General features: G+C 35.2%; 1 protein-coding gene across 2 annotated transcripts in view; it reads left to right on the top strand.

The window, feature by feature from the left end:
* The first annotated feature begins 1,898 nt into the window (after nucleotides 1-1,898).
* Nucleotides 1,899-20,401, top strand: part of LOC121383209 (serine/threonine kinase-like domain-containing protein STKLD1) — a 43,883-nt gene continuing 25,380 nt past the window's right edge. For both annotated transcript variants that reach the window (XM_041513089.1, XM_041513090.1), the window contains exons 1-10: nucleotides 1,899-1,942; nucleotides 2,085-2,171; nucleotides 5,689-5,733; nucleotides 10,368-10,442; nucleotides 11,451-11,555; nucleotides 13,225-13,295; nucleotides 16,804-16,916; nucleotides 17,331-17,524; nucleotides 18,339-18,412; nucleotides 20,197-20,300. In XM_041513089.1, coding sequence (XP_041369023.1) covers nucleotides 1,928-1,942; nucleotides 2,085-2,171; nucleotides 5,689-5,733; nucleotides 10,368-10,442; nucleotides 11,451-11,555; nucleotides 13,225-13,295; nucleotides 16,804-16,916; nucleotides 17,331-17,524; nucleotides 18,339-18,412; nucleotides 20,197-20,300 — 883 coding nt within the window. In that variant the 5' untranslated portion in view covers nucleotides 1,899-1,927. The remainder of the gene's footprint in view (nucleotides 1,943-2,084; nucleotides 2,172-5,688; nucleotides 5,734-10,367; nucleotides 10,443-11,450; nucleotides 11,556-13,224; nucleotides 13,296-16,803; nucleotides 16,917-17,330; nucleotides 17,525-18,338; nucleotides 18,413-20,196; nucleotides 20,301-20,401) is intronic.

The following is a 20,401-nucleotide window of genomic DNA, read 5'->3' as shown; positions in this document are numbered from 1 at the left end:
CACTGGTCGGTGCAAGTGGTTTACACCTACCCATTGAGCCTTGCGGAGCACTCACTCAGGGTTTGGAGTCGGTATTTGGATTAAAAATCCCATGCCTCGACTGGGATCCGAACCCAGTACCTACCAGCCTGTAGACCGATGGCCTGCCACGACGCCACCGAGGCCGGTGTAGTACAACAAGAGAAGAAATATACTATCCTATTGTGTGTAGATCTGACAAAGTTGAATGAAAGTGTCAAGCAATAAAACTACCCAGTTCCTTCCACGGACCAGCTGTTGGCACAGCTTGCTGGAGCAACAGTGTTTGCTAAGTTGGATTGTAATAGTGATTTCCATCAAGTGCTACTAGATGGACGTTCGCTGAAGCTAGCACTGTTTATTACGCCGTTTGGACGTTTTGTTACAAGCGGCTTCCCTTTGAACTTTCTTCAGGTCATGAGGTGTTTCGTCGCATCATGTTACAGCTGCTGTCTAATATCTCAAGGGCGATCCGTGATATTGATGATGTCCTGGTTTCAAGGCACACCCAGCAGGAACATGATAAGACACGCTGAAGGGGGTGCTGCAGTTCTAAACTGGAAGGTGCAGGTGTAACACTAAATGAAAAATGAGCTTACATTCAGAGCCATATTAATTTTCAGGAACATATCATCTCCAAGGAAGGTGTACAAATGGATCCAGCTAAAGTGGAAGCGACCCAACAGTTGCTCGACCCCAAAACCTGTCAGACAGAACTGCGATGTGTTTTGGGAATGTTGAACTGTGTGCAGAAGTTTGCTCAGTACCTTGCTGACCAGATCACACCTCTTCGTAAGTTGCTAAGAAAAATATTCAGTGGACTTCGGGAGATGCACAGGAACAAGCTATTGTCCATGTGAAAGAGCAGTTAAGTTCGCCACCAGTGCTAGCTCGTGGCTCGGTACATGGTTTGTTCTATCGACTGGGGACAGTCCTACTTTAGGAGGAGGGTAGGTGACACCCTGTCTACTGTGTTTCCAGATCTATGACCTCAGCAGAGCAACGCTATGCGCAGGTGGAGAAGAAGGCACCGACACCCACGTGTCGGTTAATGGACAACAGTTTGCTTCCCAGACATTTACTCGATTTGCTACAGACTATGGATTCACCTATGAAACTAGCAGTTCGCAGTATCAGCTCAAACTAATGGAGAAGCAGACAGAGAGCCGTGCAGACGGCCAAGAACTTTCTGTTGAAAGCACAGGATCCTTATCTGACGCTACTCAACTACTCCTCTCCAGTGTGGTTTCAGTGTGGCAGAAATGTCTATGGGCCGTTGCCTGAAGATAAGAGTCCAAGTAATTCCTTATACCTTGTTTTTTTATGATTGGCCTAAGTTGTCCGACGTGAAGTTAACAAATGTAAACCAGAAGGAAGTGCAAAAAAGGATCTTAGACAGGCGGCATAGAGCTAGCCTACTTCCTACTCTGTAACTTGAAAATAAGGTTTCGATTAAGGAACCAACTGAAGCCCGTGGATACCATAAAGCTTTCAGCATCACCGTCGTGTCATCGGATGAACAACGTACAATTCGTCCTAAGGAAACCATAACCAGAAGTGGTCGTTTCGTTTAAGCGCCACAAAAACTGGACCTTTAAACTGGGAAATTTTGTTTTAAATCAGCAAGTGCAACATGTGGGACAGGATATGCTCGCTTTTCGCAAACACCTGATGTCATAACTGGTTTTACAGTGATCATTGTGTGCATGCCATAAGATGCTGTCTTGGGGTAGGTGGTGGTTTTGCAGGCGGTGCAAGAGGGATTAATAATGTTTGGGGAATTTTAGGACTGAGCCATAAAATTAGAACTGTGGTATGAGACATATCCGGAAATTAAATGTACCGCCTTTACGGACCGAGACTATTGGCTGACACGCGTGCGCATCACAACGGCGTCCGGTTGTCAAGAATGGAGAATTACAGGGTTTGTTTGTAGTCTTTTAACTAAAGTTTCCACTTCTATATTTTATTGACAGTTAATTAAGTATGATAATTTTCACAAATCTGTAGATCATAACAAAAAGAGGTGATTAAATTAATTACTATTATTTTGTTTTATGTTCCAGCTTTTAGAAAGACTTGGGAAAGGTGGCCAAGGTTCTGTTTACTTGGCTGAAAATAAAACTGATGGAAGCAAGTGCGTTTTAAAGAAGGTAATATGAATTTAAGGTGCTATCTAGAGGCAAGCTGTGTAGATTGATGCCCATTCATTTTCAGTTACTATGTATTAAATTAATTTAATTAAATGTGTAGTCTGATGTCACATATTTAAATACCAAAATTAAAACAACAAACAAAAATAAATAAATAAATGATATGAATATACTCCTATCACTCTGAAGGCAACTTAAGGACTTTGGACCAATGGTGTTGCAGATGTTATTCACTGACAAGCACACCCCCCCCCCCCCCCCCCCCACCTCCCCCCTCCCCACCCCGGTAGGCAGAAGTCTATCATAATGGTCATTAGTAGCAAACTAGCATAGCGTGAATGGCAAAGAATGGCCAAAACGTGCTTAAATTACCGCTTGTAGCACGGGAACGCTATTCTACATATATATATGTACATATAGATACACATACACATACATACACACACACACACACACACATATATATATATATATATATATATATATATATATATATATATATGAACATTTGTAACAAATGAACAACCAGTAAACAATATATAGACAGTAGTTATATATATAACACATCAGACTTGTCTACTGGTTCATTTGTAAGGCTTTTCATCAACAATAAATTGAAGCAAGTATCTTATTAGAAAACTTTACAAAAAATTTAAAACTATTAATTTTATCAAGTCCTTTTTTATTCCTTAAACTTGCTAATATCGGATACATATTAACACATTGTATTAAAATGGAGGAACCTAAATTTAATTTCCATACATGTTCCATGACCACACATACATTTTCAGTTACTATGTATTAAATTAATTTAATTAAATGTGTAGTCTGATGTCACATATTTAAATACCAAAAAAAAAAAAAAAAAAAAAAAAATGTAGCTACAGCGTCCCTTTTTAAATATTAGTACAGAACTTAGCCTTTTAAACCGGATACATCTCAAATTTACTTGGTCCCTCACCTTTGCGGTTCCATCTTCAGAACATTTTGTAGCATTATTTTTTATATATATATATATATATATATACATAAAAATTGCCATTAATATTTTAATCGCCTAATTCCATGCAGGCCAGGACATAGTTTAATACGCAGTCGATCTAGGATTGATTCCTGTTGGTGGTCCTCTAGGGCTATTTCTCATTCCAGCCAGTGCTCTACAACTGGTGTAATAAAGGCTACACTATTTATTATCCTGTCTGTGGGCTGATGCACATAAAAGATCCCTTATTGTTAATCGGAAAGAGTAATCCATTGTGTGACAGTAGCAGGTTTCGTCCCTAATATTATCTGTGTGATCCCTAAACATGTCCGACTATATATCCGTAATTAAAATGACTTGAGTGCATTGTTAAATAAAAGATTCCTTCCTTTCAAATCTAAAACAGTGTCAGTTACCTTTGACAAGAGGCACAGTTTCGAAGGCTATCACTTTCAACCTGATTAATAAACCAGTTAAAATAACAAATTACTGTAAATGGTAACAATACAATATTTTAATTTAAGACACACATTAACACAATGCAAATATCATTTGATCATTGGTTTATAATGATAATAAAGTCTGTTTTTATTAGAAAATAGAGATCATGGTAAAAAAAAGATTAAATCCAAGTGTTATCAATGTCATCATCACATACTGAATAGCCCCAATAATATTGCATATGGTAGTTTGGAAAGTCAGTGAAAAAAGTTCTGGTATCCTTCTTATGCACAGAAACATGAGATACTGTAGAAAAGAATCGCTGAATCTGATACCAGTGTTCTCCTTAGCATCCCTTAATTCACCCTGAAACTTAAACGCCCTTAATTCATCGTGAAAGGCCCATTTTTCATCCAAGAGTTGCTTGTTCTCTTTTTGTCCATAAACGGGGATCACTGATACCTAGAAAAAAATATGAAAATTGGTAAATTTCTATGATATATAAGTATGAAAGTTTTATATTGTGTACATATTAGTACTAGTAACTATAGCATTTTTTGACTGTATCATGTAAGCCCAAGATGTTGGTCAAGGACATATATATTGAATATTATTGAAATATTTGAATACACATAAATGTATTTGTGAAGACATATTGACATCTGTCACTGATGACAATAATACTTATAAATACAATCAGCTCCCCTTTTCTTTCTTTATTTGCTGCAAACAAATTCAGATAACTTATATAATAAATGCATGTAACATAGTTTATGTTTTTAATAAAATATGGTGGCTATCACCAACTTGTGGATCAATATCCAGTTTTATTATTATTATTATTATTTATTTATTTTTAATCCCAAACAAATGATTTAATACATCTGATATCCCACCCTGAAATATTTATACCTTTTATTTTATTATTAAAAAATCAACTTACACATTACAAATACACCTGTGGATCACTTCTTCAATAAAAAAAAGTTAAACATTATAATTAACATATAATATAATTAATAAATGGAAATATTTCAGAACCATTTTCATATGAAACAATATATATATGCTTGATTGCACACACACACACACACACACACACACACACACACACACACACACAGAGCTCCCTGTTATTTAATTAAAAATATAAATACTCCAGCCACCTACATATTTTATGGCATAATACAATATAAAATATATTCAGATTTTTGTTTTACCCACTATAATGGATCTGTCAATACAAACAAAAAGTTACATAAAATGTTTGTCGATTGACTGGGTAGGCCTACTGTTCACAGGGTATCTTTGTTTCCATGTCAGTTTGGTGGGGACTTTTATTATTACAGTATTCTTTTTTATTTTATTATCTTTTCAATTTTCATTTCAATAAATACTGACGTGTATTAGTATTACGAATGAATAACATACAACAAACCTTGTATAAAATGACGATCTCCGTTGTGGGATGGGCAGAGTTGATTGTTGTCAGCTTTAACTGTTCAACGTTTCGCTTCCACTGTATTTGATGAAACTAATTTCATAATCCTTACTACAGTGACTTGTGCATCTAACAACATCGTATGAAATTACCATGACAAAATACCATTCATCAAAACTAGTCTACACTGATTTAATTGACGGAAAAACATTCGATTGTTCATTACTACTAATGCCAGTATTGTCAACTGGTTTCTTGCCTACCAGCGCTCACACGGTACCACGTGATCAAAACATGTGACGTCCCTTCTCCTATTGCATGGCTCTGTTAATTACATGTAGCTGACCTTGACCATGGCTTTTATTAGAAATTTATCTCGTCTTCCAGTTACCACGAAAATCAAGTTGCAGATATATATAATATGTAGAGTACTGAATTAATGACGTCCTATTGTACATGTTATCTAGATGTACATGTATGTAGATGCTTGTTGACCTTGTTATTAACTGTTGATGTTAAGAATCTAGATACTTGTAAAATAACATACACTTGTAGCAATAATATACACTACATGTACATTGTATACATGTATCTTTTTATTGACATAAATTTAATAGATATTAAGAGCTTTAATTTTTAACTTTTGTTTGCAGGTTGAATGTCAAGATGAAAGCGATGCCAATCAGGCCTTTCGTGAGGTGGGTTTATTGACGTTTCTGCAGATGACTATATATTCAGTGTTCAGGCCTTTCCCCAGGATTTTTTTAAGGCGCTTACATATTTAGCATCATTATAACACAAAAATCAAGCCAAAAGAAGTGGGGTAGTGGGTTGAAAACAGTTAAGTGTTTGCCTTCAATCCATCAAATCATGCTGGGTTTTTGTTTGTTTGGGGGGGGGGGGGGGGGACTTAAAACTTTTTTTAAAATAACCCATCAATTCCCCACCCCCCACAATTTCATAATTTGCACCATGTTGTTGCTGTTGATTTCAGCGTCGTGTTAAATGCTTGTGATTTCTGCTTGTAAAATACCTAAGCTGACTTCACAGTATATTCCATTTATAAATAAAAAAAAAAAAAAAAAAAAAAACAAACAACCCTTAATAAAATAAAATTTGCCGGTCTTTTTAAAATCCAGTTAACTTATTAAATGTCACCTCACAGTTTTACAAATATATATCTAGCATTATCTAACAAATATGATTATTGTAAACTAATTCAGTGTACGTGTAACTGCAATTTGTATAAATATTGCATGTTAATTTTCCGCGATCTGCATGCATGCTCACCACCATAGGTACAAAATTAAGAAAGACAAAGGAAATAACCGAAACTGCAGTTAGGTATTCATTGATGCAAACAACTATTGCTTTTCTACAAATTTACATCAAGATTTACTTCTGTGTAATTGTATTGTTTAATGTCCGCAATGATGTCTCTTGACGCACCGGTGTCAGCTGATTCTGAAACGTGACGTATATTACGCCGAGAGCTTTCCTCAGTTCAGCCAATGAACATTCTTCCTAACATTCGCAAACTATTTGATTGGTGTCTGTCGTGTCCATTTGGTTTAACGTGAAGCTCACAAACCAGTGTAGCGAACGTTTTGTTTTCGCTCGGTCTGGCTGAACTCAGCCCTTGGGAGAGCCGACATGTCTTTCGGCCCTGAACTGGCATGTGTATTCAAATTGACATGCATTGTCGGTTTGTTTTTATTACTTTGTTTCAAAGACTTTACAAAATTAAAATAGCAAGTTACATATCTTCCAGACATTGAACCACCATCACATTGCTGTCATACATGTCAAATGCATGCCGTTAAAATTAATAACCTTGATTATTAAAATTAGCAAACATAAGGCTTACGCTGTATTCTGGATAACACCGTTTCTCGTTACCGGTCGCGAGATCGCTATTATGCTAATTGAATATTTGGTATTATTATGTTTGAGGTGTCGAATAGATTATGTAACTGTTTGTTCACATCAGAAGATAGAAAATGGCTCAGCCAAAATTTTAGCCACTTGCAAATTTTATTAGCCATTTTTTTGTAAAAATAATTTTTAATTAGCTGATGGCTAAATTGGTTACCGACAGCACGAGCCCTGGATGTTTTCAGTATGTGTTTTGGGAAAGGGGTGTTAGGATAGAAATTACTGATTGCCAACTTAACTGTACTATTAAAAAGTGCTTCACCTATTGTTTATGGAGTTAAATAGTACAGTTGATTCTGTCAATGGGCATCTTCTTTGATCGGCCTTGAAGCTTGATTGCTCGGCACGGGAATCCCGTTACGCGTAAGCGCCTTCCTGACGGATTAGCGGTCCCAGTAAATGTGGTAAAATTACCAAACACCAATTGTGAGCAGACGACTGGTCCATTGTTAAGTAGTTAGGAAGTGTTTTACCTGTCATAGTGATTAGGTGTGCATGGTATACTGGTACACAAGCTGTTTGCAAGAGGTAGTTGACTGCCACGCTCGTACTTGTGATAATAGTTTTTTTAAAGTACTTCAAATCAAGGCGTAGCGGCAGTTGCTTTAAGGCGCTTCCACGCCGTCAAAGCGCTTACTTAACGGACCAAGGCGTGTCGGGCTGCTATGCCTAACGGCCCTGGGGAAACCCCTGGTGTTCTCGCTGCTCCATTTAATGGGGCAGCCTGCCCTGCTATTGCATTTTGCCACCCTCCTTTCACGTTCTCCGCCCTCCTTTATTTTTCTGCGCCCTACTATATTTTCCAGCACCTATCTCCGCTATTTCCAAATGCACACTTTTTTCCACACATAAAAAACCCACAACGATCAGTCTGCCCACTGGACATCAAAGAAAACAAGCCGCGTTGTGTACGATAAAGCAACTGACGAAACATTTACGACGGTTACCGTAACATTATTTAATAGTATTTTTAACAGCCTCTATTTTGTCCTATACCTGTATCCATTTATATGTTTAATACAAACAATAAAAGTTATATTTTATTTGAGCAATGAAAACATTTTTATTTTTTATGGATTCGGCAATCGCCGACTAAAAAAACCCCCACTTATTTGGTGCCAAATTTGTCACGTGATCAGAATGGTCACTCTATCTTTTGTTTCCACTAACTGTCGTCTGATATTTTGTCCTCAGTTACAGATATAATTGATTGTAACTGATGATTTTTACTTTCTGTCATTTCTGTCATTCTGTTTATTCAGCAGTTCTTATAACATATTGTAAACTTTTCATTTTGGGGGGATATCAACGCTTATAAAATCAACGGAAGTGGTAGTGTTTGGCATTAAAATCATTCATCTTGGGTGCCAAATAATATATACACCGCCACTACAAAAACGATCAGTTGGCGATAATATTTTATTACAGCGATCGATTCATTCGATGAAGATGGGAATAACAAAAAATGTTTTCGACATTTTAAATCAGCCATTAACTGGTATTGTTATTCAAATGTGATGATAAAATAAATATTACATTTTTCATCCCCTGTCGCTCTGAGGATAATGACCTGCATTATTTTGTGTGTTGGGGGGGGGGGGGGGGATGCTGGACATATCTCAGTAGTAAAGCGCTCGTCTGATGTGTGGTCGGTCTGGGATCGATCCTTGTCAGTGGTTCCTTGGGTTATTTTTTTTTCCAGACTGGTATATCAAAGGCATTGGTTTGTGCTATCCTGTCTGGAGTGGTGCATATAAAAGATCCTTTGCTTCAAATGGAAAACTGTAGCAGGTTTCTTCTCTAAGACTCTGAATTACCAAATGTTTAACATCTAATAGCCAATGATAAATAAATCAATATGCTCAAGTGCAGGGCTAAAAATTCAGCTTTTCTCACGAGAATCCAGAGAACTTTATCAACAGTTTTAGTATATAGAATTATGTGTCATATGCTACTAACTGTATATGGATTAGTGTATATAAAACAACCCTTACTATTTACTGGAAAGAATAACAGATTTGTCAGTAACAGTGTATTCAAGTTTATAGCAAAAAAAACAACAAAGAAAAATGTGTTTTTACTAACAGTTTTTTTAGTTGTTGGTGCCATTTTTCTTTACAGTCAGTTTTTTTAGGTGTCTTACCAGCCCCAAGTTCAGCCAGCCATTTTGTCTACTGTGAAGTGCATAAACCAGTCTAGCGGACCTTTTCCCTCTCAGTCTGGCTGAATGCAGCCCAGGTTACTTTTCGAAGATTACTTATTCGTAAACAGCGCATGGGATACTTTTGCCGATGTATTTTGCGCATTGGTTCAGTGTTTGTATGGATATTACTGAAGTACATTTCCGCTACCGACAAAAGATTTATTGATTAAAAAGAGCAGGTAATTTAAGGTTAGGAACATAATATCAGCGAAGTGACATAGAAATGTTTGATGTATTACTAAAAGTGGCACACCACTGTCTATTGTTATTATGTAAGAACTGAACAAACATGTTTCTTTCGGTTCTCTTCGTTGGCAATTTGGTTCATAGAAATGGGCGAACCATCGCTTGGCTCCAGGCCAGACTATTCTTGATAAACCTCTGTTTCAAACATGCACGGATTCGAATGTATGCTACGCTTTTGAAGCCAGTTTAAACTGAAGCTTGATAACTCTTGATAAACCTCTATGTTTCAAACATGCACGGATTCGAATGTATGCTACGCTTTTGAAGCCAGTTTAAACTGAAGCTTGATAACTAGACTTTTTTTTTTTTTTAATTCTGTAAAATTTTACTCACTAATTATTCAATTTAATTAACTTGTGGAATTATTTCACGTGAATCCAAACAGATTCGGATGTTTTATGCTTGCGCGAATCGGATTCGGAGATTCGCACAAACTTTTAGACCTGAAGTGGTGTTACACACATTTTAAACTTTTAAAGTGTTTTGTATTGGCGATAAACAATATTTTTTCCTTAAAACATATATGTGATGCTCGACATACAATATTTCAATTGTTCTCAATATAAATAATAAAATGTTACCCCTTCCCTTACTTTTCATATCAACTACATATATATGACTGCCTGTTTTGTGATTCTGTCTCCTACTTTGAAACAAAATGAACACCCTATGCAGATGTGGGAATATACTAAAACTGACTTGTTTTTTTTTTAAATTGCTTTGATCTGTTAAAACAAATTTTATCCCATATATACAGATTTAATTAGTCATGAATGTATTGTAAAAATTAATCACTAGCAAATTTGGTTCCTGACAGTGTGAGTCCAGAGATTAATTGGCAGAACATAATGGGTACCTACCTGTACCTATCTATTTTGGACAGATAGTGTTTTTAAACACCAACACCTTGCTGTGATTGGTCTCATATTACATGTTTCTGTTTTGCAGGCTCTTGCTTTACAGAAGCTTAAACATCCCTATGTTTGTGGCTACAAAGATTTCTTTGTTATGTGGGACAAAGAGGTTGGTATTTGTTCTGCTTTTTACATATTCATGTAATCTTATTGTAGTACTTTATAACATACTTTTTTCTTGACCTGTTCACTAGCCATTAAATCATGTTATCTAGCCCAGTCGTAAAATGCTCGACTGATGCACTGTCAGTTTAGGATCGATCCCTGTCGGTAGGCCCATTGGGCTATTATCATTCCAGCCAGTGTACCAAGACTGGTATATCAGAGGCTGTGGTATGTGCTATTCTGTCTGTGGGATGGTGCATATGAAACATCTCTAAGAATATGTTAGAATTACCAAATGTTTGACATCCAGTAGCCAATGATAAATAAATCAATGTGCTCTAATGGTGTTGTTAAACAAAACAAACTTTTATTTGTCGGGCAACTTTCATGATAATGTACAAAAAGATCTGTAACGACTGTTATATAAAAAAATTAACAGCTGCAAAAATGTAGTTATGTGAATAGCCCTAATATAGCTGGCAAAGTGGTGTGGGGTTTGTTTTTTCACTATTTGAACCAAGATTATAATTTGGAACTTTACTGAACAAATGTAGAGTGTGACTTCTCCCTTTTTCCTTTTTTTCAGTTTTTGACAAAGCATATTTCATATTTGAATGACTTTTTAAAAATTAATAAGCTATGGGACTATTTACAGGGTTCTTCTTTTTTTCAACATTTTCATGGGCGTAAAAATCATTCTCTTTTTTTTCTGGGTTTTTTTTTTTTTTTTTGACCCTCATTTAAAAGTACACAACCATGTTGATTAAATTTTGTTTGTTTTAAAAGCATGTAGATATTATCCCTCTTATAATGGGTTGTTGAAAAATGTATTTATTGAACAAAAGCATCTTGGATACATTTATAAACAGCTTAAAAGTTGTGTGTATATTTCAGGCTTAGCATAGTATCAGATACGCAACCCCGATAGCATCGGACCACGACGCCATATAACTGTAAATAAAATGTCTTGAGTGCGTCGTTAAATAAAACATTTCTTTCCTTCCTATTTCAGGCTTGTGCAATGTTCTTGTGCATCGTGATGGACTACTACACAGATGGAGATCTCAGAAAGTTCATCAGTGGATACCAGGAAAAGCGGGAACCCATTGATGAAGAGGTGTGTAATAATACTGGATATTATTAACATATTTCACGGCTAGCTCTGGGTGAACAAAACATTCCGCCAAATTATCTTTAAAAAAATACAAAACAACAGTTATTTTTCAATAAAATACCAATTGTTAAATGAAATTTTTTCGCCATATTAAAATAAAATTCGCAGTTGGTGAATCTGGCGAGTGCCAGAGATAACCCTGTATTTTATTATTATAAATATTGTCTTTCACTTATTTTATAGGGGCCGCACCATTTGTACAAATACTAAGTCTCGTAGAGTACCAAAATTTTAAATGATTTTTAATGTTAAATTACATTAATCATATTAAAAGTTATCATAGGTGCAAATATATGGTTAAAACATGCTGGCATTATCAGTCTGTTAGTGTTGGGTATCGGCTGGAATTTGTATCATCAGTTTTCATTTGTAATCACTTAGCTTCAACTTTGAGCAATTTACCATTGTATACAATCTGTTACAATTCAAGTATCTGTTATGAATTCAAGTACATGTACTTGAAGTATTAGAAGCTATTTTTGTGTTAACCCTATACATAACTAATTTTACCTTTAATACTTATTTAGTGTATTTTACTTATTTTTAATGTACATATGAAAACCCCCACAGACCCCAGCATATTTATAACAATTCTTTTACCTACATATTAACTGTAGTCTTAAACAATGCAATAACAGTATTCATAGGAGTGGGACATAGCCCATTGGTAAAGCGCGTATCAGAGGCGTGGTCAGTCTGACTCTAGGATCGATTGAGTTATTTCTCATTCCAGCCATTACACCACAGCTGATACATGTATTTCAAAGGCCTTGATATGTGCTATCCTGTCTGTGGAATGGTGCATTTAAAAGATTCCCTGTTACTAATGAAAAAAATGTAGCAGGTTTCCTCTGTAAAACTGTCAGAATTACCAAATGTTTGATATCCTAGCCGATGCTTAATAAATCAATGTGATCTGGTGGTGTCATTAAACAAAAACAACTTTAACTTTTCATTTCCAATGATAATAGATTTAATTATATAATAGCTAGCATATATCCAAGGTAATCAAAGTATGTGATATTTTTAAGATTACATACTTTCAGAATTTAATAACTTTGCAAATTAGATGTAATTCAATTAATATGTTAATTCAATCATTATGAAAGGCCTTTTAGACGGAACAGGACATTAATTCTCTATAGGGTATATACTACCAAATCAAATCCTATAGACGACAATAGTAACATATATGGCTAAAACTCCTACCTGCAGCTTATCAATCCATGTAAACACCACAGATATAAATACTACCACCCATTTCAGAGATAATGGGTAGCGTCTATGACTACCTTAGTTCTGCACAAAATTTCAGTAGTGTTTTTTACAGGTACCCCATACATGTACATGTTTCAAGCACAAGGCTACTTGACACAGTGGTACTACAATGTAGATGAAATAAAATTGCATACATTTTTTGCCCAGATGAAACTTCTGGTTTTTTTAATGCAACCAACACACTCACATTTATCACCAATCATAGGACTTGTCGTGTTAACATCTTTATAAAAGTTGGGTGCACCTCGAACTTTGACCCAGCCAGAAGTTATTTGGTTTAGTACTACCTTTAAGGATATCTTCAAATTGTCACCAGTTTTCGTTTTGATTCCAGATTGTGAAAAGGTTCTTGGGTGAGATTATGGAGGCATTGATTTTTGTACACAGACAAGGAATTCTTCACAGGTTTGTTTTGTATTACATCTATTAGGTATATTATTTAGCATAATATTTAATGATTGTCAGTCATGTGAAGTCATTTATCTTTATTTAAATTGAGTAATAAATGTTTAAAACGTTCTTTATACAATGTATACAAATAACAATCCCACCATATATATTATATGAATGAAAAAACAAGTTTATTGTGAATACACACTGTACAGTGTAGCTTCATAAATGGTACATGTATACTAATTATGGGGCCTTGCCTCTCCTCCAAAGGATGCCACTTTCCCTTAGTCTAATGGACTGTCCTGCGAAGAATGTCATGAAAAGAGAAAACAATGTAAGTTTCAATTTTAGGCCTCAGAAAATTACTGAAATAAAGGTTTAATTTGTGTTTTGTTTAAGAAAGTGTAGTGTTTTGTTACCAATTTTTTATTTGCATATTAAATTTAGGATATCAGTTACATAATAGTGTGTTCATTGGTATTAATACATGTAGATGGATGGCCTCAATTTTTGATGGCTATCCAGGGATTTTTCCAGGCATTCTGTGGTACTTACCGAACATAAGCCACTTCCCAAAAGAACGTAGCACTGAAATTTCCCAATTTTATTTGTAAATAGTTTTGTAATTATGTATGTTGTGGTAAGTTAGTTTAATGATGGTGTACAGGGGTCTATAACAAAAAATTTAATTCACTTGCCATGGTGCCAGTTGATTTTAAACTTCACTGGCCGTGGTGCAAAATTCACTTGCCCATATTTAACTGTTGATAATAAAAAACCCACAGTAAATTAAAATAATTAACTTTTCAATGTAGGCTACATTTTGTATACTGTGATCATGTTCAATCAATTTGTCAATTTACACAACAGAAGAACATACAAACAATTTTCATCAATTTAGAATAAAGTTACCTGTTAAAATTTTAAAATAATTGTTTCTACTAAAACCACATATCTTATTAAAATAATCCATGTTACCATTACAACAATTAACAGCATTAAAAACAAATGAATATTTTGTCACTTATAAAACTTATAAATGAGTATTTATTTATTTATGAATGGGAACTCCTCCCTCCGCCCCCACACCCAACCCCCCCAAAGAAATCCTTTAAAGTTGTACATGTATCAGTTTAATCCTTACAAACCCCTCCCCCACCACCAAATTAGAAATTTTTCAATGTAGATACTTTGTTATATGTTATTTATATATTTCATGATATTGTGTACTTAATTATTATTACATGTGTATTATTGTAACAGCATCAACAAACACAGTAGTCGTTCTTGATGGTTTATTCATAGGGTTCGAAGTTCATCATAATAATAAAAGCCCTATAAATATAAAATATATAAATATTACTTACAGAAATATTAAAGTTGGGTCACGAAAACCCTACTTTACTTTCATAAAAAAAATACATCGCAATATTATTAACATAATATTGTATGTTATAACAGTTTCAAAAGTTCAACATTTCATAGTACATAACCTTTCGTCCCTTGTGATAAACCTTATTTCACATATATAATATATCATACATATTACATTAACACATACCAATATACATTATATATATATTAATATATATACCAACACATATATACATATATAATGGCATACACAATATAACGTACATAATAGAACATAGATATAATATATCATTTGTAATAATCTTTGTTAACATGCATGTTCTACCTACCAGGTATATGGACCTGGGCTTCCAACAAGTAAAACTGTCAATTCCGTCGTAACTATCAATATCCGTTCACCTGCATATAAAAATTACATATCTTAAAATCAAATATCAAAACCATACTACAATACAATTAGTTACAAAACCATGGTATTTCAAACCACCGTAATTTAATGTCGTCTAAATGAAAACACATTTCCTAACAATTCAAAACCCCAAAATGGTTATTAAAATACATACAGGTAAACAATGAAAATAGCGCATACCATAAATAGTAATTATAACCCTGTTTTAGTTGATCGGTAAAGATAATCTACAGTAAACGTTAATACATTCATACCAATACTAAATCTAAATATATTATACAAGAACTCCTACCATGAAATATAAAATACTATTAAATCAAAACACACTAACCTGACGACAATCCGATCCTCCAACACCCAGTGATAAGTGACAACGTTTCCCCAACACACCCGTCTATTTATGTAACTACACGATGGACAAATCGTGCGTGTGCAATAAGCTGCAGTGCTACATGTTACGCTGTATATCGATTTTGTACCCGATAGTGCAATCAACAAATCATATTTTCTAAATTTACATTATACTTTAGTTGCGGACAACATATTACTAAAACATTAAACATAAAACTATGTACATACATAACACTCCCCCATAATAAACCATCTACGACATTATTATTTTTTTTTTTTTTGGACAAATCTTGCAATTTATGTGATATTTTAAAAATGAAATAAATAATTTACACGTTTAAAGTTTTGCAAACATAAATGGTGACATCCAACCTTTAAAAGACTGGTTACCATTTTGCATATTACGCTTGCACTGTATCACTATTAGTATTAGAGTAACAAATATTTGGTTTCCAGTGTAAAGAACAAAATAGCTGCTAAACAAACCAAATTGTGTTTTCAATATTTACACTTTATACCTTGAATAAAATTACATGGGTAGGTATATTGATGTCATGGATGGGTCAAAGATTACTGGTGGCTAACTATTTGTTAGTGACATGTTGCATGTAACCTCAAATTGAAAGAAGTGACTTGTAGATGTTTTGTAGATATTTTCTATTTTATTTAAAAACAAATTTACCACTTGCCATCAAGATTGCACAAAATAATTTTTAGTGGCCCAAATCTAAAAACCTTGGGCATCGGCCCACCGTATTCTAGAACCTCTGAGTGTATTGCATCATTTAATGACCTGAAAAAACCATCCCAGTTATGATTAAATTGGGCTGATTTTCCCAATCCCATCAGACATGCAACCATGACAAAAATCTGCTGCCTAATTTTGATGCTTACTATTATAAACTTCTCTGCATTCAGTAAATGTAACTGCCACCTAGTTGTAACATAGTTGTAACAAGTGAAATGGGTTACATTAAAATGTTCCATTCTCAGAAGCCTCATTTCTGGAACAGCTGTCATTGAAAATACATATTATGCTAATTTTTTCCATCCTTTGTAATATAGATAAATAATTGTAATCATGTTACACTTCAAGAAACATACATTGACGTGAAAATAAGATACAGTGAAACTCCTCTAAACCGGACACCTCGGGACTAAGTAAAAAGTCCAATTTTAAGAGGTATCCAGTTTAGAGAGGTTCTCTTATGTACAGATATTTAAAAAGGGACCATAAAAATGTCCGGTTTTCAGAGAATTCCAGTTTACAGTGTCCGGTTTTGAGAGGTTTCACTGTATTAAACAATCCCTACCTAACCTACAGTTAGAGCCTACTTGTTTTTGTTTTGAGCACTATCCTCATGTGATTATTTGTGTTTAATGCAGAGACTTGAAGCCTAGTAATATCTTCATCAACGGTGACGGGACGTTGTGTTTGGGAGATTTTGGGGTGTCCACCATTATAGGAGACATCAGAACAAACACCAGATGTCCTCCTGGTAAGTGTTTGACTCAATTTTTGTACAACATAAAGATAGTAAAGTAAAGATGTTTGTAAGGAAAGACAATAGTCAGGTTCTGTTTATAAGCAGGTGTTAAGATACTGGTATTTGTGAGTAAGAGACCAATCTCAGCTGCTCTTTATAAGCAGGATGTCAATCAATGAATGTTTAACGACACCCCAGCACAAAAATACACGCTGGCTATTGGGTGTCATGTCAAATACAGACATGTTTGTTTAAAGGACAGATCTCAAATGTTCTGTTATAAAAAGATGGGTGTTGAATGAATGTTTAACAACACCCCAGCACAAAAATACCAGATGGGTGTTGTGCAAGATACTCTACAAAAAATGTGTGCTTGTTATATATGTGACATACCCATGCACTAGTATTGGGTGTTTTTTTCTACAGGTACAACTAACTACATGGCCCCCGAGGTTGCTAACGAGCAATACGATGAGCGGAGTGATTTGTGGTCGCTGGGCTGCATCCTGTTTGAGCTGGCCAGCACTTTCCTGTACAATGGATCGACATTTGCCGAGCTGCTCAAGTCCATTCAGAATGACGACGAAGTCCTGGAGGAGTCCCTCGAGCATATTGCACAGGTGTCTTCCTCTTCAGGTTTTTGGGGTGTGGGGGTGTGTGTGTGGGGGGGGGGCTATTTCTCGTTCCAGCCAGTGCACCACGACTGGTATATCAAAGGCCGTAGTATGTACCACCCTGTCTATTGGATGATGCATATAAAAGATCCATTGCTGCTAATCGAAAAGAGTAGCCCATGAAGTACCGATAGCGGGTTTCCTCTCAATATCTATGTGGTCCTTAACTATATGTCCAATGCCGTATAACTGTAAATAAAATGTGTTGAGTGCATCATTAAATAAAACATTTCTTTCTTTCCTGTTCTTTTGTATATCCATGCTGTGTATGTATACCTTAAAGCTTCCATCACGCCACTCCATCCTGTAATATCTTTTACTGTAATTACCCATATGGACAGAATGATCCATGGCAAAATTTGGCCAGACAAAAAAATATCAAATTCCAATGCCTTGAATTATAAATCACTGATGTTATATAAGTGACTTGACAGAATTAAGCAAGAGACAACACTTCCATTCACTATATAATCGTCATCTGCAGTAACAAATGTATCCCATTTCTAGAGTGCAACAGTAAGCCATCTGTTTTATTTATTCTTGTAAAATTTGTCATGCACAATGTTGATATTTTTAGCTTCCAGGTTTAAAGGAGATGACTTAATAGAACTTGTTTTTCTTGCCATCTGCTGCAGTCCACACCAATATGGTTCACTATGGGTTACTTTTCTTTTTCTTGACCAATGGTCAAAATGGTCATCGTTTACAATGTGCTGAGGTGTCATTAAACAAACCTTCCTTTCCTTTTCTTTCTTTGTAGAAGTTTTCTGGTGACCTCATCAAGACAATACGAGCCATGCTAAAACCAAACCCAGAGCTTAGGGTGTCTCCAGAGTGAGTTATATGTAGTGGTGGGAATCGGACGATATTTGTCTTCATTTATCGCAGGCATCAAAATAAACATAGAGCTTGGTAACCCATACACAGGTTGGCAGGCCATAGGATTTCAAATTTCATGAAACAGTTTTTCGATTACATGCCTTTTGATCATGGGAACCCGTTGGAAATTATTTAAAAAAAAATTATATATAGAGGATTCGTCACGAGTATTTTTTAATATGGAAAATATCAACCGAGTCTATGTTAATCGGTATTTGTAGAGGCTCTGCTTAACTAGACGAAGTTGATATTTTACATATTAAAAAACACGAGTAGCAAATTCTATTTATCCTATAACACTTCTAAAATAACATTTTAATTAAATTTTTAGTAAATCACAGTACTAAAGTCTCTGCCATCGGTAATATGAAGTCATCTTGATTAGCACAAATTAGTTTGAAGTCATGCATTTTAACTAAACATTATGCTTAGGTACACAGGTCTTGTTGGCTTGTAAGCAAATGACCCCACAGCAACACATTACCCAGAGACCTTGCAAATTTGAATACCGTTATTAACCGGGTTAATACACTAAAATTATCACATGGGTATATGACATTGATATCACGGGTAAGTTATAGGATAAATATATATATATTATTTTTGTTGAATAGTCGCACTCGATAGAATAATCGTGGGAATCAAAATTGTGTATCCGTGATTATACCGACACTGTAGCGGAAACGATCATTTCTGTGAAATCTGAAGGCCTGGGTTACCATAAATTAATGGGCCTGGTAACCCACAGGTTACGACAGGTTAAGAAGTTTAAAGTTACTACAATTATCATTTACACCCCCCCCCCCCCCCCCCTCCCCTCCCCTTACGGCTAGTAGTCTGGTCCGAACATCCCAAAAGCCAATTGACTCCAAAACGGAGCCAAAGAAAAGATGTCCGGACCCGATAGTGAAGAGGTAAACAAGGAAGGTACAGTCACGTGGACGAAACTAGAGAGATCATACAGTAGAAGAATTAAGGATTTTGGGATTTTCTGACGAGACTACTAGCCGTAGGGGGGAAGTGCACTTGTTTGAGGACAGGTAATGTATCTGTAAAAGAGAAAACACTCCCAAGTTTTCTCCATTCTTTCATAAATTCGCCGATACTTTGTTGTTCATTCATATCGCTATCCTCGTACTTTAACTTGTTTGTAAAATTTAAATTTAATCAGCAAGCTATTGACCAAAATTTAGATGGTATTTTTGTTCAAAATATTTTGTGGAGACTGAAGTACTGTTTTCAACTTTCTTGACATGTGGTAACATGAACGACCATTCTTGACTTCTCCTGGTGGTTAATTGATTAATAGGTTATTAAAATGTTCTTTATATTTTTGGGGTACTACATCTGCTATTTTATGATTAATTGGTCAACTGAGCAATGCTTGATGAACTGAGTGAGTCAGAACATAGTGAGTTAAAGGAGTTAAAAATATTGAGTTAACAGAGAAAGTAATGTACACATGTGCATGTGCAGGAATTTTTGCAGGGGGAGGGTCTCAACTGGTGAGCGAAGCATTGTCAGGTCATGCTCCCCTGGAAAATGTATTGAAAAACCCCATTTGTGTTAGCTGGGAGGGTTTTTGACCCTGCTACCTTCTGCTTAAAAAGTATGACTTAAAATTTTAATTATTGTGAAGTTAACTAAAATAATCTTGAAATTGTATTTTCATGTAAGTCTAAAGCACATTCTTTAATATATCCATCACCTGTGTTAAAATCATTTATAAATGTTTTCAGAAACCTTGTAGAAAAGCTACCATACGTCCGTTCGTGTGTTGAAATCAGTGACTCCAGTTCTGTGGAAAAGAGAAAGAGACAGCTTTTGTCAAAATATGGATGTCGTACGTATTCTATTCTAAATTAGTGAGTAACCATTCTTTTGAATTTGGCGATGCCTTTGTAATAATGCTGTTACTTCACCTGAGGCAGTGTACTCAGAAAT

This window comes from Gigantopelta aegis, chromosome 10 (assembly GCF_016097555.1).
Source record: "Gigantopelta aegis isolate Gae_Host chromosome 10, Gae_host_genome, whole genome shotgun sequence".
NCBI classification, from domain to species: Eukaryota; Metazoa; Mollusca; class Gastropoda; order Neomphalida; family Peltospiridae; genus Gigantopelta; species Gigantopelta aegis.
Note: the sequence above shows the minus strand (reverse complement) of the source record. Positions and strands in the feature narration are given on the sequence as shown.